Raw genomic sequence first — 22,437 nt, 5'->3', positions numbered from 1 at the left:
TGGCTCTAGCTCTACCACATTAATAGCTAGGTAACCTTGGGCAAGTCCTTTCACCTCACATGCCTCAGCTTCTCCCTTTGTAAAGGAAGAATGACTAGTCCTACCTTACAGACAGGTTACACACGAAGCACTTGAAGTAGTGCCTGCCTCATAGTAAAGCATTTTATAAATGTTGGTTGTTATTATTCATTCTTGAAAGAAAATTTCAATTGCTCTAAAAGTGAAGATCACCCCACTGGTCATTTGAAAAGGAAGAACAGCTGTATGTATCAGCAAGTTTCAAAGGATCTTTTTTTTTTTTTTCACCTTTGAGACAGAGTCTCGATCTGTCGCCCAGGCTGGAGTGCAGTGGTGTGATCTCTGCTCACTGCACCTTCAGTATCCAGGGTTCCAGTGATTCTCCTGCCTCAGCCTCCTGAGTAGTTGGGATTACAGGTGTGCATCGCCACACCCGGCTTATTTATGTATGTATTTATTTATTTATTGAGACGGAGTTTCGCTCTTGTTGCTCAGGCTAGAGTGCAACGGCGCGATCTCAGCTCACCGCAACCTCCGCCTCCCGGGTTCAAGTGATTCTCCCGCCTCAGCCTCCCAAGTAGCTGCGATTACAGGCATGTGCCACCACACCCAGCTAATTTTGCATATTTAGTAGAAACGAGGTTTCTCCATGTTGGTCAGTCTGGTCTCGAACTCCTGACCTCAGGTGATCCGCTCGCCTCAGCCTCCCAAAGTGATTACAGGTGTGAGCTATCATGCCCAGCCCAGCTAATTTTTGTATTTTTATACAGACGGGGTTTTGTCATGTTGCCCAGGCTGGTCTCAAACTACTGGCCTCAAGTGATTCTCCTGCCTCAGCTTCCCAAAGTAGTGGGATTACAGGCGTGAGACACCGTGCCTAGCCTCAACTGATCACTTTTATTACCATTTAAATATGTGGTAACTTCCATATTATATACCTAATGCAGTGTTTTATATATTACAAGAATTCGCTAGGTATGTGTTGATTTCGCCTGAAGAAATGAGAGGCAGAAGGTCATAAAGTGACTATACTACACTCTGCCTGTGCACCAGGATTGAAACACCAGCTCCAACACTTCCTGTGTACTCTTGGGCAAGTCACCTTATTTGGCCTGTTTCTTCATCTGTAAAATTCAATTAATAACAGTACTTATCTCTCAGAGTTCATACAAAATTATATTGTATATATTAAATGCTTAGAACATTACTTGGTGTACAATAAGCACTAAGTGTTTAATATTAATATCTTCTTGCATGTTTTCTGTACAGCCTTCAAATCTAGTATTAACTACTTATAATGCACACTTCACAAGGCACAAATACACATTTGCTTTTGCTGTTTGTCACATACTAAATGGGGAAACTAAGTGGCCAGAGACACAAATCATAGATTTCAGGAGAGAGAAGGCACTTTCCACAAGATACACGTCAAAATAAAAAACAACCTACAAACCAACATAGCACATGTCTGCGTATGTAACAAACCTGCACATTGTGCACATGTACCCTAGAACTTAAAGTATAATAAAAATAAATAAAAATAAAAAATAAAAAACAACCAAAAAAGTGGTATTCTCAATGCTAGCTCTTTATTTCATTCTGCTATAAAATTTTTAGAAGCGAGAAAAATATATACAATTTACACCTGATCAGTGTTCTCCAAACTGCCTGCAGGCTTGTGTTCATACACTAGCAAGATTTACTGCTAACCAACATGCCATGCTAAATTGAAATCAAGATATTACACAATTTTCCAACAAAGGGTGGTTTTATAAGCTGGTATACATGCTCCACGAGGATGTAATTGTTGGCATCTTGTTATATTTCTGTAGCTGGTGGAAAATGAAATAAGTTAGAAGGTTTATAGAGGGTCAGAGCTCATCAGATGAAAAAATCATCTTTTTTATCAGCTCTAGGAAACATTTTTTAAGCTAATGAGTTATTCTTCAACAATTGGAATACTCAGAATTTCCAAAACCTTCCAACTAACTGTAGCTACTGCAGAAGACTCTGCTGAAACACAGTGAAATGAAATAAAATGAAGAATTCTAGAGGCTCATTACCTTAAGTTCTTGTTTATTTTTCTGAATTTTTACTAAAAACTAAAAGAATATACATCCATCTGCATGTCATTTTTGTTTTTTAAATAAACGAGTTTCTTTTTCAGCCTATTTAGACTTCTCTAATTGACAGTTCTAATTTAAATTATAGATATAGGCCAGGCACAGTGGCTCGCGCCTGTAATCCCAGCACTTTGGGAGGCCGAGGCGGGTGGATCTCTTGAGGTCAGGAGTTCAAAACCAACCTCATCAACACAGTGAAACCCCATCTCTACTAAAAAAAATTAGCTGGGCATGGTAGCAGGCATCTGTAATTCCAGCTACTCAGGAAGCTGAGGCATGAGAATTGCTTGAACCTGAGAGGTGGTGGCTGTAGTGAGCCAAGATTGTGCCACTGCGCTCCAGCCTGGGCAACAGAGCAAGACTTTGTCTAAATAAATAAATGAATAAATAAATAAATAAAAGACACAAAATTCTTCAGATGTTACTTAGTCTTTAAAATATCAAAGAGGCAGGGCACAGTGGCTCACGCCTATAATCCCAGCACTTTGGGAAGCCAATGTGGGTGGATCACTCGAGGTCAGGAGTTCCTGAGATGGAGTCTTGCTCGTGCAGTGGCACAATATTGGCTCGCCGCAATCTCCACCTCAAGGGTTCAAGAGATTCTCCAGCCTCAGCCTCCCAAGTAGCTGGGACTACAGGCGTGAGCCACCACACTGGCTAATTTTTACATTTTTAGTAGAGATGAGGTTTCACCATGTTGCCTAGGCTGGTCTCAAACTCCAGACCTCAAGTGATCCACCCGCCTTGGCCTTCCAAAATGCTGAGATTACAGGCATGAGCCAAAGAGCCCATCTTGATAAAGCACCTTGTATTTTTCATGCACCCTGTGGGCATTTAAATGAAAGATCTTTCTCTACAACTTTAAATGTACTTCTCAAAAATCATTTTGGGCGAGACATAGCGGCTCTCACTTGTAATCCCAGAACTTTGGGAGGCCAAGGTGGGTGGATTGCTTGAGCCAAGGAGTTTGAGACCAGTCTGGGCAACATGGCAAAACCCATGCCTACCAAATATACAAAAATTAGCTGGGCATGGTGGCACACACCCTTGTAATTTCCAGGAGCCTGAGGTGGGAGGAGTGATTGAGCCTGGGAGGTCAAGGCTGCAGTGAGCCATGATTGCACCACTGCATTCCAGCCTGGCCAACAGAGTGAGATCCTGTCTCAAAAAAAATAAATAAAAAAATTGCACATCCAAACTTCTATTGTTAAAAACTCTGAAGCTATTAGTGCCAAATCCATTCTTCAGTTCTTCAACTAGTGAGTAAAGGGACATGAAGTGGAGGCAAGAGGCAGCCCCCATTCCTGCCCTCCTGGAAATGACTCAGGATGTACCATGAGACTCAAAACTCAGGCCTCTTGACTCCCAGTCTTCAGCTAGCATTACTCCCATAAACTGTGATTAATTCCTTTCTGGTTATTTTTTCCTTTTTTTTTTTTTTTTAATTAAGAAATAGAGTACTACTCAGTCGCCCAGGCTGGAGGGCAGTGACACGATCCTAGCTCACTGCAGCCTCAAACTCCTGGACTCAGGCAATCCTCCCACCTCAGCCTCCCAAAGAGTTAGGACTACAGTTCTGTGCCACCACACTTGGATAATTTTTAAAAATTTTTCCTAGAGATGGGATCTCACTATGTTGTCCAGGCTGATCTCAAACTCCTGGCCTCAAGTGATCCACCCGCCTTGGCCTCCCAAAGCACTGGGATTATAGATGTGAGCCACCTGCACCTGGCCCTCATTCCTTTCTAAGCAGACTTGATCATGGTCCACCATAGCCCAAAACCTTCAATGATTTGCAACCCCCAATGCAAAATTTGATTTAGGTGACCATACTAAACCCTGTGTGGCAGGCAAAATAATGGGCCCCCCCCCAAAATGTCTACTTCCTAATGCCTAGAACCTTACATGGCAAAATAACCTTGCAGATATGATAAAGTTAAGGACTGTGAGATAAGGGCATTATCTGGATTATCCAAATGGGCTCAATCTAATAATATGCATCCTTTAAAAGCCAAGAAGCTGTCCAGGATGTGGTAAGAGGGAGATGTGACTATGGAAGAATAGTCAAAGAGATGCAACACTGATGGCTTTGAAGATGGAGGAAGGGACCATGAGTCAAGGAATATGGGCAGCCTCTAGAAGCTCAAAAAAGCAAGGGAAAAAATCCTCTCCTAGAGCCTCCACAAAAGAACATTACTTTGCCCTCACCTTGATTTTAACCTAAGAAACCCATGTTGGACTTCTGACCTACTGAACTGTAAGACAATACATTTGTGTTGTGTTAAGCCACTAAGTTGCTATAATTTGTTACAGTAGCAATAGAAAACTAATACACACTGGGTGAAAGGTTACTCACCTGCTTTCAAAGTATGGTCGCAAAGACTGCTTGTTAATTACAAAAGGGAAAAGGTGCCTTTATAAACAAAGATCTAGCAGATGCCACCTCTTAACCAACTGACAAAATAAGCACCACCAGTAATGAGACAACCTGAAATTATTTATCTCCTGGTATATCACAAGAAGAAATACACAACATCTCCCATACAGTATTTTTTCTTTTCTTATTTCTTTTTGAGACAGAGTCGCACTCTGTTGCTCAGGCTGGAGCACAGTGGTGCGACCTTGGCTCACGGCAACCTCCGTCTCCCGGATTCAAGCATTCCTTCCATCTCAGCCTCCCAAGTAGCTGGGACTACAGGCACGTGCCACCACACCCGGCTGATTTTTTTGTATTTTTTGTAGAAACAGGGTTTCGCCATGTTTCCCAGGCTAGTCTCAAACTTCTGAGCTCAAGCAATCCATCCATCTTAGCCTCCCGAACTACTGGGATTATAGGTGTGAGCCACCACTCCCAGACCCCGCTATTCTTGTCAAAAACATTTACTCTGAATCTAATCATGAGGACACAATCAGACAAATACTAATTATGGGACATCCTACAAGACAACTACCCTAGACTTCAAAAATGTCAATGTCTTCAGAAGCAAAAAGGAGGGAAAACTGTTCTCTATTAAAGGTGACATGACAGCCAAATGCAATATATGATCTTTGGTTGGATCCTGGATGAAAAGTCAAAAGTTGGCCAGGTGCAGTGGCTCATGCCTTTAATCCCAGCACTTCGGGAGGCCTAGGTGGGTGGATCACCTGAGGTCAGGAGTTCAAGACCAGCCTGGCCAATCTGGCGAAACCCCATCTCCACTAAAAATACAAAAAAGTTAGCCAGGCATGGTGGCACACACCTGTAGTCCCAGCTGCTCAGGAGGCTGAGGCAAGAGAATTGTTTGAACCTGGGGGGTGGAGGTTGCAGTGAGCTGAGATCATATCACTGCACTCCAGCCTGGGCAACAGAGCGACACTCCATCTCAAAAAAAGTCAAAAGTTATAAATGAGATTTTTGGGGCCATCTGGGGAAATACGGACTGTCAGTTAACACTCATTCCACTGCGAAATTTTTTGCATAATAGTATAGTATATAAGAGAATGTTTTTGATACACTATTAGGTATTTAGGGGTGAAATATAATATTCACCATTTAGTTTCCAACAGTTCAGCCAAAATTATGAACATATAAATGTGCTGTATATATACGCACACCCATGTATAAAAACATATACATATACACACGTACAAGAAGAAAAAGAATGTGGCAAAATGTTAAAATTGGTGAATCTATGTGAAAGAAATAGAGTGTTTACCGTACTACTCTTTCAATATTTCTGAAATACTCTAATTTTATAAATTATAAAGGTTAGGAGAGAAGTATCTTCCTAGCTCCCTCCATGCCTACCTTTCCCAGGTCTGCACACACATTGCCAGGAGTCTACCTGGAACAGCCAATGTTCTTCAGACAGCCAATACTCTTCCACCAGCAGATCCTGTTTTCTGCTGCTTTACTCACAACTCAAAGCTCAATAGCTAAAGCTGGGTTTTGTTATAAGACAGAAGTGTCTACAACACTAATTTTGAAAACAAGTTGGTCAAATATCAAATGGGCGTCATCTTTTAATGGCCTTATTACTAGATTTTAATACGTTCTTTTCTCTTCTTACTGTTGTTTCTCTTTCCCAATATAACATTTATGATCTGTTTCTTAAACTTCATCATACCCATAGGGTGCAAGCATGACAGGGAAACCTTGGACAAAAAGCAGGGCTGGTCACATCAGAAACTACTACAGAAACAGTCAAGCTCTGCCTCTGGCTCTCAGCCCATATCACTCTGAACACCCCAGGCAGCCCAGACCAAGGCTCACCTCCTTCCTGCAGGCCTCACTGCTCTCCATATGGCAGCTCACTGACATCAAAGAAGACGGAAGAAATTATCTAAATTCACCAGGCTAGTCCCACTCCTTCCCTTGAACTGTGGAAGAGTTGCTAATATCTCAATTACCTCTCCGGCAATAGTACCTTTTCCCTGCATGCTAAGATTTTGCAATGCTAAAAAGGGGGATGAGGAGTGTATACTGGAATAACAGATGGAAGATTGTTAACAACAAAAGACCTCCTTGATGGGGGAAACAAAACTAAAATGTTTGTATACCTATAATAATAATACTGAGGAAGAAAAATTGAACTTGTAAGTAAAATTAGGTTGCTCTTCTGTAACGCCTGTCTAGTTACAGACAGGAAAAGGCCCAGCATGGTTTCTACGTATGCCTATGCTGTTTCTAATAGAAAGGACAAAATAGAGCCAAAACATCTGTTAACCAGTTAAGTTTGTTAATGAAACCAAATTGCAGCTGGTTTATCAAAGATCAAAAGTGAGGCAAATTAGAGAAAGGATGTATGAACAAAGCTGTTTCTAAAAAATAGTGGCTAAAGATTCTAAACTCACTTGTCAAATTAACACAAATCCTTCCTGGATTTTGCTTAGATCACTGATTAGTATTTATTTTGTATCTTTGCAGAGACCAGCCTCGTTTAAATCTAGTAACATTCGTTCTAAAACTTTGTCTAGATTGCTCATTTTGCAGAGTTCTCAAAATATCACCTGTCAAAAAACAAAATCGGAAAAAAAACATACACTCTACATAATATTACACTAATTAAAAGATTCACTTATATAAGGAAAAAGAATATGTAGTTTGCAACTCTTGGAGACTTCTCTGGTAAAGTGGTTCTGCCCCAAGCAGAGGCACATGTACATTTAGCATTTCACATATCCACTGCCACAACTCCTTCTCTTACATGTACAACTTTCCATCACCACCTGAAGACAGAGAGATAAGCACACCCACTCACAAAAACATACTTCCCTCATGGCCCTGCTAACTCAAAATGTCACAAGCAAATTACATGGCTGATGCATTTCCTAACTTTAATTTGGTGAGCTAATTGATGTTTATGTACTCAGAAACATTAATAGATTGGAGAGATGAAAGTACCTGAGAAGATTCAGGTTCATATTTTAAATGCTAGTGTGATCAGAGAACAGCTTCACCTAATCTACTGTAGTTTAATGCACAGGGCCAAGAAAAGGAAGTTTATAAACAAAACAAAAAGTCAAGAATTTTACAATTAAAACACATTGCTACTGTCATGATAAAACAATGAGTCGGGCGTGGGGGGGCACGCCTCTAATCCCAGCACTTTGGGAGGCTGAGGCAGGCGGATCACAAGGTCAGGAGTTTGAGACCAGCCTGGCCAATATGGTGAAACCCCGTCTCTACTAAAAATATAAAAAAATTAGCCAGGCGTGGTGGTGCATGCCTGTAATCCCAGCTACTTGGGAGGCCAAGGCAGGATAATTGCTTTAACCTGGGAGGCAGAGGTTGCAGTGAGCTGAGACCACGTCACTACACTCCAGCCTAGGCAAGAGAACGAGACTCCATCTCAAATTTAAAAAAAAAAAAAAGGCTGGGCGCGGTGGCTCAAGCCTGTAATCCCAGCACTTTGGGAGGCCGAGACGGGCGGATCACAAGGTCAGGAGATCGAGACCGTCCTGGCTAACACGGTGAAACCCCGTCTCTACTAAAAACTACAAAAAACTAGCCGGGCGAGGTGGCAGCGCCTGTAGTCCCAGCTACCCGGGAGGCTGAGACAGGAGAATGGTGTGAACCCGGGAGGCGGAGCTTGCAGTGAGCTGAGATCTGGCCACAGCACTCCAGCCTGGGTGACAGAGCGAGACTCCGTCTCAAAAAAAAAAAAAAAGGTATTTCTTATATATTAAAAATAAAAGGCTGAGCATGGTGGCTTACACCTGTAACCCCAGTATTCTGGGAGGCCGAGGTGTGTGAACTGCTTGAGCTCAGGAGTTCGAGACTAGCCTGGGCAACATGGCGAAACCCTATCTTTACAAAAAATATAAAAATTAGCTGGGTGTAGTGGTGTGTGCCTATAGTCCGAGCTACTTGGGGGGCTGAGGTGGGAGGATTGATCATTTGAGCCCGGGGAGGTCAAGGCTGCAGTAAACCATGATTACACAGCTGCACTCTAGCCTGGGCAACAGAAGAAGACTGTCTCAAAAAAAAAAAAAAAAATTAGCCAGAAAAAGTGGTGCACACCTGTAGTCCCAGTTACTCAGGAGGCTGAGGTGGGAGGATCAAGGATCACTTGAGCCTGGAAGGTCGAGGCTGCAGTGAGCCATGATCAAACCACTGCACTCCAGCCTGGGTAGCAGAGTGAGACCCTGTCTCAGAAAAAAAAAAAAAAAAAAAAGATGAAAGAAATAACATACAAAGATAAAACATAAAAAAAGAATATAGGCCTTCATTTGTGAGAAACATTAAAATGTACCATTTGTCAAATAAAGTTTGAAGAGAAAGGATGAATAAAATCTTTGTCATTTAAGACAAAATCAGAACAAATCAGCAAATAGTACTTAACTGTTAAATAACTTCAAAGCTATAGAATATAGATTTTCTTAGCACTGAAAGTATCACAAGTGTAGCTGGGAATACAAGAGTAACTCCTGAAAGCTGCTGATCATTCAGGACAGCATCATGTGTGACAGTAAAGGTATCCCAAGTATCAAATCTATCCAAGATCCAAAGAGTTAAAAGAATGTTTAACATTTATTTGAACAATCAAAAATCCTCTTGACATAATGTTTCTACTTTACCTGAAGCCCATTTCATTAGAAGTCTAGACAAGTCCCATCTTGATAAAAGCTCAAAAGTGGAACACGCTGTCATGCCTCAGAGTACAATAGAAAGACTCATTCACTCTTCATTTTATCTTTCCCTTGACCCAACTAACTAGTTTGAGACAATTCATGTGCTCTCTCAACAATGTCTCAACAACTGGTACTACCTGCTCACAAAAGCAGTCCTCAGACACTGCTATTCTGAAGAACTTCTGAAGCTTAATTATAAGAAGAACATGAACTGCAATTTTTTTCCTTCCATGACCCTGGAACAGCGAGTATTTGATCCACCTCGTCTTTCACATTACAATAGGTTTCTGTCTGACTTCAGTGATTCTAAAACTGACTTTATCCATACCAATTCCAAAATGCAGGTTATTTTGAAGAGCACATTTTACAATATTTAGAAATTTATTCGATTTTCAGTTAAATACACATAATCAAGCACTCTTCAAGAAAGATGACATCTGCAACACAAAGGATACCAATTCAAAGGAAAACTAAGAAGGTCAACAGACAGGAGGACATTCAGGATCTATAATTAGCAGATAAAAAATACACACATTTCTGCCAAAAAAGATCCAGAGTCGCCTGAGACTATGAACAATTCCCCTAGGGCTGAAAGACTTCTGGAAGCCTGCCACATCAAAGAACAATATGGACTAATGAATGGTCCTTCATAAAGTACAGGCTATTGGAAAAGTCCCAGAACAGATGAGGAGGGTCTGCTTTAGGGCAGGGTTAAGGGGACTGGAGAGGAGAAAACAGAATGGAGAAAACAGAAGAAAGGAAAATCTAAAAATAAACTTATCTAATTCATGGCATCTCTACAAAACAAGCAACTGCTGTAGGATATACATTTATCTTCTATTTATAGAAATATTTCACATTAATAACATTGCCAAAAACCCTAACAAAGTATCTCCCTAAAAGGGGCAGGAGAAATAGAATAAACAACTGAACAAGCCAAGATCACACATGACAAGAGTCCTACATTTGTCTTTCAACCCCATTTCTGATCATCTGAACTCCTTTTAAAAATCATTTTTGCCGGGCGTGGTGGCTCAAGCCTGTAATTCCAGCACTCTGGGAGTCCCAGACGGGCGGATCACGAGGTCAGGAGATCGAGACCATCCTGGCTAATACGGTAAAACACCGTCTCTACTAAAAAAATACAAAAAATTAGCCGGGCGAGGTGGCGGGCGCCTGTAGTCCCAGCTACTCGGGAGGCTGAGGCAGGAGAATGGCGTGAACCCGGGAGGCGGAGCTTGCAGTGAACTGAGATCCGGCCACTGCACCCCAGCATGGGCGACAGAGCGAGACTCCGTCTCAAAAAAAAAAAAATCATTTTTGTGGCCGGGTGCGGTGGCTCATGCCTGTAATCCCAGCACTTTGGGAGGCCAAGGCAGGTGGATCACTAGGTCAAGAGATCGAGACCACCCTGGCCAACATGGTGAAACCCTGTCTCTACTGAAAATACAAAACCTAGCTGGCGTGGTGGCGCATGCCTATAGTCCCAGCTACTCCAGAGGATGAGGCAGGAGAATTGCTTGAACCAGGGAGGTGGAGGTTGTAGTGAGCCGAGATCGAGCCACTGCACTCCAGCCTGGCAACAGAGCGAGACTCCGTATCAAAAAAAAAAATCATTTTTTTCTTATTGACAGTAATGATATTGACAGTATCACTGTTTTTGTGATTATGTTTATGTTTGAAGGTTTTTTTATATGATTCTAATACAATTATTTCTTCAACAGAAAAAACATCAAAAGCCCTACTTGATACTGAAAGTGTCCCACCTTCCAATTACGATGACAACCTAGAATGAGAATTCCCACATTATGTACTACACTGGAAACAGACCAAGATTTGACACTTAATAAATTTTATGAAGACATTTTCACTAAAGTGAAATACTAAGGAATTTATTTAAAATGGAACTAAACTGATTTTATAAAAATGCTAAAGCTCAAACGTTCAAATGGAATCTTAGTGCTACAAAGTGCGCAGTGATAACGGAAGTCTCTCTTAGAATATTTGACTTTCCAAAGTCCTTACAATCTGACCTAATTGAGCTTTACTACTTTTAATGAGAAACACTAATACTATCCTTTAGGAGTTCCCTCACCAAGTCGAAGATAAAGTTTTATCTTCGGTGGTTTAATTCATTTCCATATCACCTCACCGAAGAGAGCTTTCTTAAATAAATACAAAGAATTTATGCTAAGGAGCCAGTGTGGTAATACCCAATTTGAATTCTAGACTATCAGAAGATGTGCAATTACATTTCAGAAAGGAAGAAGCCCTTCTATTTTAACTTGCATTGTATTCCTCCTAGCAGTCATGCATCGGAATGATGATGATGTTAAATCTAATTAGACACAGACTTACTACTTTCTCTACTGCCTTTCCTTATTGCTAATATTATAAATAGTATCTACTTTAAAAACCGTAATAAGCTCATGGCATCTACCAAATTTAAAATGCTGGAAATCTATTTGTTGGGGCAAAACTGCTTCTAATCATTTGAAGAACTAGAAGAGATACTTTTACTGTTAATAAAAAGCCACCACAGGCAGAGACAGGGAGATCACGAGGTCAGGAGATCAAGACCATCCTGGCTAACATGGTGAAACCCCTTCTCTACTAAAAATACAAAAAAATTAGCCAGGTATGGTGGCCTGCGCCTGTAGTCCCAGCTATAGTCCCAGCTACTCGGGAGGCTGAGGCAAGAGAATGGCGTGAAGCCGGGAGGCAGAGCTTGCAGTGAGCCAAGATCATGCCACTGCACTCCAGCCTGGGCGACAGAGTGAGACTCGGTCTCAAAAAAAGAAAAAAAAAAAAGCCACCACTGTTGACCAGTGTACTGCCCAGTGGTAAAGAGCTCTGAAGTCAGACCGTCTCGTCAGAATCTTGGCTTCACCACTCACTAGCTCTATCAGTGACCTTGGGCAAATCACTTAAGCTTTCAGCCTCATTTTTTCATCTGTAAAATAAGGGTAATAATCTACCTCCCTTGCAGTTATTGTGACGAGTCAAGGAGATAATAAATGTAAAGCACTTGGAATAGTGCCAGCATTTAACACTTACAAAATGTTAGCTATTATTCTTACTATTTTTATTTTGTTTTGCATTTAACGTAACTGCTCAAAAAAATAACCAGAATAACAGCTTCTTTGAAAGTCATGGCCAGGCATGGTGGCTCACGCCTGTAATCCCAGCACTCTGGGATGCCAAGGCAGGTGGATCACTTGAGATCACGAGTTCGAGACCAGCCTGGCCAACATGGAGAAACCCCATTTCTACTAAAAATACTAAAATTAGCCAGTCGTGGTGGTGCGTGCCTGTAGTCTCAGCTACTCGGGAGGCTGAGGCAGGAGAATCACTTGAACCGGGAGGCAGAGGTTGCAATGAGCCAAGATGGCACCACTGCACTCCAGCCTGGATGACAGGGCGAGATTCCATCTCAATAAAAAAAAAAGTCATTAGTTAGGGCAGGCATGGGGCATGGTAGCTCACATCTATAATCCCAACATTTTGGGAGCTAAGGTGGATGGATCACTTGAGGCCAGGAGTTCGAGGCCAGCCTGGCCAACATTAATGAAACCCCATCTCTACTAAAAATACAAAAATTAGCCTGGTGTAGTGGCACACACCTGTAATCCCAGCTACTCTGGAGGCTGAGGCAGAAGAGTCACTTGAACCTGGGAGGCAGAGGTTGCAGTGAGCCATGATTGTGCCATTGCACTCCAGCCTGGGTGACAAGAGCGAAACTATGTCTCAAAAAAAAAACGAAAGAAAGAAAGAAAGAAAAGAAAAGAAACAAAAAAGAAAAACATGTGATATACACATGGCTTTACATTCTATTTCAGAGGACTTGTGGGATACCCACCCAAGCTCATTTGTGGATCCCGGGTTAAGAATTTCTATTAAATTTACTTAGTGAGTTTACATGGTTTTAAACTATTAAACCACTTTTAATTTCAAAGGGTAATACATTAGGTTGTAATTTTCTCACATTTTTTTTTTATTTATTTATTTATTTTTGAGATGGAGTTTCACTCTTATTGCCCAAGCTAGAGTGGAATGGCGCAACCTCGGCTCACTGTAAGCTCCACCTCCCAGGTTCAAGCAATTCTCCTGCCTCAGCCTCCCCAGCAGCTGGGATTACAGGCATGCACCACCACGCCCAGCTAATTTTGTATTTTTTTAAGAGACAAAATTTCTCCATGTTGGTCAGGCTGGTCTCGAACTGCCGACCTCAGGTGATCCGCCCACCTCAGCCTCCCAAAGTGCTGGGATTACAGGCATGAGCCACTGTGCCCGGCTGGAAAAAATGCTATTTTATTAAAGAATACAAACATGTTGCCAAATTTGTTTAAACTGATTTTTATTTATTTTTGTTTTTTAAGAATCAAATGATTACTTAATAGAATTAGTCTCCAAATTTCATCAAGTAAAAATTCTAGAAAACATTTCTCAGCTTTCCATGATGCTAACTAAACAATTTAAAGATCAGCATCATAAAAAGAGCAGTAACAATTGCCTGCTAAGCAATAAATTACTCTGCTCTCAATCCTAGATACTTTCAGACATGAATTTTCCTTTAGATTAAAAATACTTGTGTACAGATGCTGCCTGAAAAAAACATAAGGTTAGCAAGAAATGATGGGCAAGGTTAAAGTGAAGGATCAGAAGAGACTGTGGAAAATTTGTACTGACTCATCCATCACAAGTAAAAATAACCCCTGGATCACAAAATTATTGAAACATACTGCTAAATTGCCTAAAGCTGCCTGAATAGTCCATGTACCTGTTCATTATAAAACCTTAACATACCTTAGGGTAGTGTATATATTTTTTTTTTTTTTTTTTTTTTTTTTTTTTTTTTTTTTGAGACGGAGTCTCGCTCTGCCGCCAGGCTGGAGTGCAGTGGCCGGATCTCAGCTCACTGCAAGCTCCGCCTCCCGGGTTCACGCCATTCTCCTGCCTCAGCCTCCCGAGTAGCTGGGACTACAGGCGCCCGCCACGTCGCCGGCTAGTTTTTTTTTTTTTTTTGTATTTTTAGTAGAGACGGGGTTTCACCATGTTAGCCAGGATGGTCTCGATCTGCTGACCTCGTGATCCGCCCGTCTCGGCCTCCCAAAGTGCTGGGATTACAGGCTTGAGCCACCGCGCCCGGCCGGTAGTGTATATATTTTAAAAAACAAAGATATCCAAATCCATCAAGAAATGGCTCTATAGTCCTTTAACGAATTTCTTCATAGTATAAGCTTTTCTTAAAAAGCTTATACTAAAAATAAAATATTTTTTATTAAAAAATATTTAATTAAGCCTGGGCGCGGTGGCTCACACCTATAATCCCAGCATTTTGGGAGGCTAAGGCAGGTAGATCATGAGGTCAGGAGACTGAGGCCATCCTGGCCAACATGGTGAAACCCCATCTCCACCAAAATACAAAAAATTGGTCAAGCATGGTGGCACGTGCCTGTAGTCTCGGCTACTCTGGAAGCTAGGGCAGGGGAATCACTTGAACCTGGGAGGCAGAGGTTGCAGTGAGCCGATCACGCCACTGCTCTCCAGCCTGGCGACAGAGCAAGACTCCATCTCAAAAATATATATATATAAAAAATATGTAATACATACATATAGTATACATATATGTATACTATATGTATAATATATTTTTAATTAAAAACAGAGGTGCCTGATTTGTCTGTGTCAGACATATGAATTAGGATTTAAGTCGCTTTTTGTATTTTCTTTTAAACAAATGTTATTAAGAAGAAAATTTCATAAGTTTACTTCTTTCTTTATGCCCACATTCTCTCACAGAGAACTAGAGTTTGGTTACACAAACACAACCACCACCTAAGGATCAAATAAATGTAGCAGAAGACTAACAAAATAAAAATATGTTAACAAATAAATGTTGGCTGGGCACAATGGCTCATGCCTATAATCCCAGCACCTTGGGAGGCCGAGGCGGAAGGATGTCTTGAGCCCAGGAGATCGAGACCAGCCTGGGCAACATTGCCAATCCTCATCTTTACAAAAAGTACAAAAATTAGCTGGGCACGGTGGTGAGCACCTGTAGTCCCAACTACTTGGGCAACTGAGATGAGAGGATCACTTGAACCCGGGAAGCGGAGGTGCAGTGAGCCGAGGTGGCGCCACTGCACTCCAGCCTTTGAGATCAGCCCATGGAAAGGCAAACCATCAGGTCCTATCCAATTTGTAGGACTAGGTGGTTTGCCTTTCCATGGGCTGATCTAAAGCTCAAATGCTTTAGCTGGGCCTCTACCAGCTTAAGAACTGAGGAAAACAGGTTCCATTTCAAGGGTTCATGGTATCCAAACAAGAGGAGCATAACTTTTCCTAACACGCATGTTTCGATTGTTTCTAAACTGCATTTAGCCCAGGCAACACATGGTAAAACCCCATCTCTACAAAAAATTTAAAAACTTAGCTGGGCATGGTGGCGTACACTGTATTCCCAGTTACTTGGGAGGATCGCTTGATCCCAAAAGGTCAAGGCTGCAGTAACCCATGAGATAAAACCACCATTTATCTCTCTTTTTTTTTTTTTTTTTTGAGACAGAGTCTCACTCTGTCACCCAGGCTGGAGTGCAGTGGCGCGATCTTGTCTGCCTCCCGAGTTCAAGGGATTCTCCTGCCTCAGCCTCCAAATAGCTGGGATTACAGGTGCCCCCCCACCATGCCTGGCTAATTTTTTTGTATATTTAGTAGAGATGGGGTTTCACCATGTTGGCGAGGCTGGTCTCAAACTCACGCAATTGGCCCACCTTGGCCTCTCAAAGTGCTGGGATTACAGGTATGAGCCACTGTGCCCAGCCAAAACCACCTTTTCTTTCTTCCTTTCATTATCTTTCAGATAGGCTCTCACTCTGTCACCGAGGCTGGAGTACAATCAAGGCTCACTGCAGCCTCTACCTCCCATGCTCAATTGATCCTCCCACCTCAGCCTCCCAAGTAGCTGGGACTACAGATGTGCTTCACCAAGCCCAGCTAATTCTTTGATTTTTTTTGTAGAGACAGGGGTCTCACTATGTTGCCCAGGCTAGTCTTGAACTCCTGGGCTCAAGCAGTCCTCCCACCCTGGCCTCCCAAGGTGCTGGGATTACAGGCAGGAGCTACTCTGCCCAGCCAAAACCACCTTTCTATCAACAATGATTAATGTTTTGTAACATGTATTAATAAAGTTAACTGATATCAATATATCTGCTCACCCAAAAGACAGAGAATAAATCCTCAAACTAGACATGAACGATAAATCACTTTCTGCTGCTCTACTTTGTTTTTAGTTTGGGAAGTAAATACAGTAGCTTTGAAACAAAGAAAAATCTTAACCAAAAACTTAGTAGTAGCAGCAATGTAAGGAGAATTTATAAATACTATAGAAATAACATAAGTCCCAAGAAATCAGAGTATTTTAAAAAGATACTGTATGAGACAAAATAAACATTCACCTACAACACAGACAAGTGGACAATCAAAAATGACTTTAAATTGAAACGAGGGATTTAGGTCACATATTAAAATAACTTCTTAAACACACAGATTATCAGCCAGGCGTGGTGTCTCATGCCTGTAATCTCAGCACTTTGGGAGGCCAAAGCAGGTGGATCACCTGAGGTCAGGAGTTCAAGACTAGCCTGGCCAACATGGTGACACCCCGTCTCTACTAAAAATACAAAAATTAGCTGGGCATGGTGGCATGTGCCTGTAATCCCAGCTACTTGGGAGGCTGAGGCAGAAGAATCACTTGAACCCGGGAGGCAGAGGTTGCAGTGAGCCAAGATTGTGCCATTGCACTCCAGCCTGGGCAACAAGAGCAAGACTCCATCTCAAAAAAAAAAAAAAAAAAAAAAGCATAGATTATCACCATTAAAATAAGAAGTCTAGCTGGGTGCAGTGGCTCACGCCTCTAATCCCAGCATGTTGGGAGGCGGAGGCAGGCGCATCACTTGAGGTCAGGAGTTTGAGACCAGCCTGGCCAAGATGGTAAAACCCTGTCTCTATTAAAAATACAAAAATTAACTGGGTGTTGTGGCAGGCTCCTGTAATCCCAGCTACTTGGGAGGCTGAGGCAGGAGAATCACTCGAACCCAGGAGGCAGAGGTTGCAGTGAGCCGAGATTTTGCCACTGCACTCCAGCCTGCACTCCAGCCTGAGCAACAGAGCTAGATTCTGTCTCAAAAAAATAAGAAGAAGTCTGTAGATTCTTCTTTGAAAATAGTAATAAAGAGAAAAATATACAATGGCCTTCCGTAGATTTCTGAAATATATATGACCCTGCCTGGACGAAGGACGATTAATATTGTCCTTCCTAGTCCCTTCAGGCACCAACCAATTAGCAATTAGAGCTTAAAAACAAACCACATGATTGTTCCATTAAATTCTTGGCCAATCAGTGAGGAAGTCCTCAACACAACGCAATACAATATATACATTTTATACAATATATACAAAAGCCTGCTCTAAGGCAAAACATTCAATTTTATCAAACTTCACTCAGAACTTCTGTCCACATAAAACTTAAGCAAAACTGTAAAAGACAAAAGGACAGTAGTGAGAATGCATGAACATTACTCATTTGCTTACCTGGTCTTTCTCATGGGGTAGAAGGCTGACAGGTGGGAGCGAGGATGGGAAAGCACTGGGATACTGAGGTGCCCCTTTGCCATCTAAGCTCCCATAATTGACCCTGTACTGCGGTCCGTCTTTCAGTAACCTCCCATTATTCACAGCGCGTTTGGCCCCCAGTCGCAGCCGCTGCTGAAAGGCTGGGTTGTTGGTGGTGCTTGTGAGATCACTTTGACTTCTGAGATACTTCTCTATGTTCTTCAGGGAGGAGCCATTTGGCTCCTCAAGTCCTTCAATTGCTCTCCTTAAAAGTTTATTCCAATCCACATTGCGGAGATCATTACATGATCCTCTAGACCCCTTGGTTGACTTAGGAAAAGTGCCTGGTTTAACTGATGAAAAGCGCCCAGGGTTGTCTGGGTCCTTATAGGAGGCAAGGCCTTTGTTGGTGACTTTGAGAACTGAGCCATCCTGAACACTGAGTTCCAGCTGTTCAGAGACTGTCTTCTTATCCAACCCATGGGAAGTACTGACCGCATGGCAGATTCTCTCTTCAGAGGGCCTTTGCTTTTGCTTTTTTATTTTCTGTATAGCTTCAAGAATCCACTCTGTATAAAGTGGGTTTGCAAGTTTTACCATGGTTGACAAATGACTTCTTCAACACAAAAGTTACCCATAGAGGTTCTCTTTGTATTTAACAGAACTTGCACATTTGAAAGTCATTTACAATTCAACAAATGGACAGAGTATTCCAGACTGTATTAAGCAACATCTTACAAACATCCATCCTTAAGAGCTTCAAAAGCAGACAAACAGGCAATGTTGATGGTTGTCTTATTTTACCAACAGGAAAGACTGCATTCGGGTGAAGAACATCTTTAACTGGGAAATCAAGACCTTAAAGGATAAAAAGAGGGGAAAGAAAGACTCTTAATAATGAAGCTTACACAAATAAACTAAAAGATTCTTTAGCATGACTTTTTCAGACACAGAATGACCACAGAAGTAATGACAGTCAGGTATTACATAACACAGCCACAGTGACTATATTTTTCAACAAGAAATTGGGTCACAGTCTGAGAAGAAATTGTTTTTAGAATGTTTCACTTCTCTATATGAAGTCATTTATGAAGTATAATCACATCTAAATTATACATTTAATTATCTGTATTGAAATTAACAAAATTATATGAAAGTGGTTCAAGGTATATGTCTTCCATAAATAAAATATACATGAAAGAATAAATCTATGATATAAAAAATTTGATGAAAGTATATTAAACTTATTTCAAGAAATCTTGAACTTAAAAAAAAAGAGTAAATAATCCTGCTTTCAGTTAGGTATTGTATTTCCCAAGTCTCATACTACAAAAACTTCCCATCTAGCTACTTCTATGGAATCACCTCCCCCATCTCTTTAACAGAGGTCTATGATACCCTCTAACCCACAAGTTGGAAAATTGAAAATAATATAGTAACATAACCCTTCACCTTTAAGTAGTAGAGCATTCGAATTATCTTAATACCCAGTGAGCTCATTAAACAGCTCAATACAAAGACGGTATATACACATCTGATTTCAGGTGGACAGTGGTATTTGTTCTGAGAGATGCCTGGTATATACAAAAACCACCCTAGATCTCCCATCTGGTATTGAGTACATCTACAAAGAGCATACAAGGAGAAAGAGCCTTGGCCTGGGAATTGGGCCAAACCTGAGCTCTAATCTTGGTCTCCAATGATAACACCCACTTCTTAATTCTTTTTATAGTTTAAACTGTACAGAGTGTGCTCATATATAACTTGTCACTTAAACTGCAGAACTTTGTGGGTAAACTGAGGCTCGGGAGAAGATGGAATTCACCCAAGGTAAGAGTCAAAACAGATTTAAGGGTCAAACACCATTAACTTTTTTTTTTTTTTTTTTAGACAGAGTCTCACTCTCGCCCAGGCTGGAATGCAGTAGCGCAATCAGCTCACTGCAATCTCTGCCTTCTGGGTTCAAGCGATTCTCCTGCCTCAGCCTCCCGAGTGGCTGGGATTACAGGCATGTGCTACCACACCCAGCTAATTTTTGCATTTTTAGTAGAGACGGAGTTTTGCCATTTTGGCCAGGCTGGTCTCAAACTCCTGACCTCAGGTGATCTGCCCTCCTCAGCCTCTCAAAAATGCTAGGATTACAGGCATGAGCCAAGGCGCCCAGCCAATTCTAAAATCCAACTAAGTCCATCACTGTTCTCACCTGAGCCACAACTGCCTGCTCTAGCTAGTTCTGCCTCTGCAAAGAGACCAACATGGGTCTGAACCCCAGCTCTACCACAATGTCCAGTGGAGAAAGCGTCCGTCACTTCACTTGTAGGCAATACTGGTATATCCCTTACAGGATTATTGAGAGGATTAAATGAACACATTATCTAATATTCAATATATAGTAGTTATCACTTTCATCAAATGCAACGTCTTCATACTTTGAAAATTTTCTCATAAAATACAAAATTAAAGTTATCTCTGGTTATTTGACAGAATATACCTAAAAGGAGAAAACAATATCTTTCCTTAAAAACTTTAGCCAGACATACTGAAGAATATAGTATTTGCTCTCAGAGATCCTGGAATGTTGCTGAAAAACAACTGGGTCATTGAACTATACTTGTTCAAACGGTACAGTTTTTTTTTTTTTTTTTTTTTTTTGAGGCGGAGTCTCACTCTGTCGCCCGGACTGGAGTGCAGTGGCCAGATCTCAGCTCACTGCAAGCTCCGCCTCCCGGGTTTACGCCATTCTCCTGCCTCAACCTCCCGAGGAGCTGGGACTACAGGCACCCGCCACCTCGCCCGGCTAGTTTTTGTATTTTTAGTAGAGACGGGGTTTCACCGTGTTAGCCAGGATGGTCTCGATCTCCTGACCTCGTGATCCGCCCATCTCGGCCTCCCAAAGTGCTGGGATTACAGGCTTGAGCAAACGGTACAGTTTTAAATGCCAACCCAAAATGCCACCTTGAAGGAGGCGGTTTAAACAAGATTGTCCCCTCTGTGATCAGTAAGCTATAAATTCACTCTACTCATTTTCCCCTGAGATTCAGAAACTTGGGGCTGAAGGGACCTTAGAGGTCATCCAGTCCAACCTCTAGTTATCCAATAAAAGATCCCTGCCCAATATCCCAAATAGATGGGCAGTGAGTCTTTACATTTTTAAAATACTTCCAGTGATTGATAATTTGTCACTTTTTGAGGCAGCTCACCCCACTGTTGCACAGCTATAGCTATATTTCTTGCTCAGAGAAGCAAAAGTCTGCCACTCCGTAACTTCTACCCACTAGTCCTATTCCCTGGAACAATCCCAAGATAATTATTAGTATTTCTTCAATATGAGAGGCCTTCAGATGTCCGAAAACAAGTACCTTTTGAAAACCACTAACAACAAAACCCCATGCTACCTCCAGCCATAACTTAGACCACTCATATCCCAGTTCCTTAACCCTTCCACACATCACATGGTTTCAAAGCACCACCTTCTCTTGGTTGCTCACTAGTTTGGCTAATGGCCATCTTAAAATATGGCAGTTCAGGCGTTATCCAATTATAAATGCAACCCAAATTACAGGAACTTCCTTAATACCCCTGCCACACAAGTGGCCATGCTGAGCATGCAGTCCAACTAAAAATTCCAGATCTTTTTTCAAAAAGTGCTGTCAAGTTGAGTCTTTCCACCCCTTTCCTTTTGCAAACTGAAATGCTGGGATTTCACGTTTATTACAGTTCAATTTCATCTAGTTGATTTAATTCTGTCTTCCAACCTGCTAAAGATTGTTTTGAATCTTGATTCTGTCATCTATGTCATCTACAAATCTAATAAGTACTCCCTTTTGTTTCATTATATAAACCCTTGACAAAAATGTTAGACTTGGAACACAGTGTGTTTAGGAATGAAATCATTGGCTTTCACAGTGCAACCACTTTCAGGATAGAACACAGGAATCATTCTGTGTCAGTCAGTTGAGAACAGGAAATTGAGCTTTCCAAAGTAAAATGGTTTCGGGCAAAATTTCATTAGAAGATATTTCACTATATCCAAGTAATTATTTAATCTTTCATCATTTATTCAGGATGAATCACAACTAATTTGATTGTACAAAATACAACTGCAGAAAGTAAAAGAGGTCACAGGAAAAGTGTCCAATATTGCCAAGTTGCTTTTAGGTGTTTTGCTTACACAAGGAAATGAACATACATTAAACAAAATGCATAGCCGGGCGTGGTGGCTCACACCTGTAATCCCAGCACTTTGGTAGGCCGAAGCGGGTGGATCGCCTGAGGTCAGGAGTTCAAGACCAGCCTGGTCAACATGGTGAAACCCCATCTTTACTAAAAATACAAAAAATTAGCTAAGCGTGGTGGCATGTGCCTGTAATCCCAGCTACTCAGGAGGCTGAGGCAGGAGAATCGCTTGAATCCAGGAGGCAGAGGTTGCAGTGAGCCGAGATTGCACCACTGCACTCTAGCCTGGGCAACAACAGCGAAACTCTATCTCAAAAACAAAAAACAACAACAAAAAAATGTGTTTCATACCTAATAGACAGCCAAAATACACCTTCATGACAAGCTTTCACTA

The 22,437-nt window shown here is 41.5% G+C and overlaps 1 protein-coding gene across 13 annotated transcripts in view; it reads right to left on the bottom strand.

Annotated features, from left to right (window-relative positions):
- Nucleotides 1-22,437, bottom strand: part of KAT6B (lysine acetyltransferase 6B) — a 207,789-nt gene that overhangs the window by 171,232 nt on the left and 14,120 nt on the right. For all 13 annotated transcript variants that reach the window (XM_033209753.1, XM_033209756.1, XM_033209752.1 and 10 more), the window contains one exon: nt 17,847-18,725. In XM_033209753.1, the coding sequence (XP_033065644.1) occupies nt 17,847-18,467 (621 nt within the window). In that variant the 5' untranslated portion in view covers nt 18,468-18,725. The remainder of the gene's footprint in view (nt 1-17,846; nt 18,726-22,437) is intronic.

The sequence above is a fragment of the Trachypithecus francoisi genome, unplaced genomic scaffold (genome assembly GCF_009764315.1).
Source record: "Trachypithecus francoisi isolate TF-2019V2 unplaced genomic scaffold, Tfra_2.0 Lachesis_group9, whole genome shotgun sequence".
NCBI classification, from domain to species: domain Eukaryota; kingdom Metazoa; phylum Chordata; class Mammalia; order Primates; family Cercopithecidae; genus Trachypithecus; species Trachypithecus francoisi.
The sequence above is the reverse complement of the archived record's forward strand: the minus strand, read 5'-3'. Positions and strand labels throughout refer to the sequence as shown.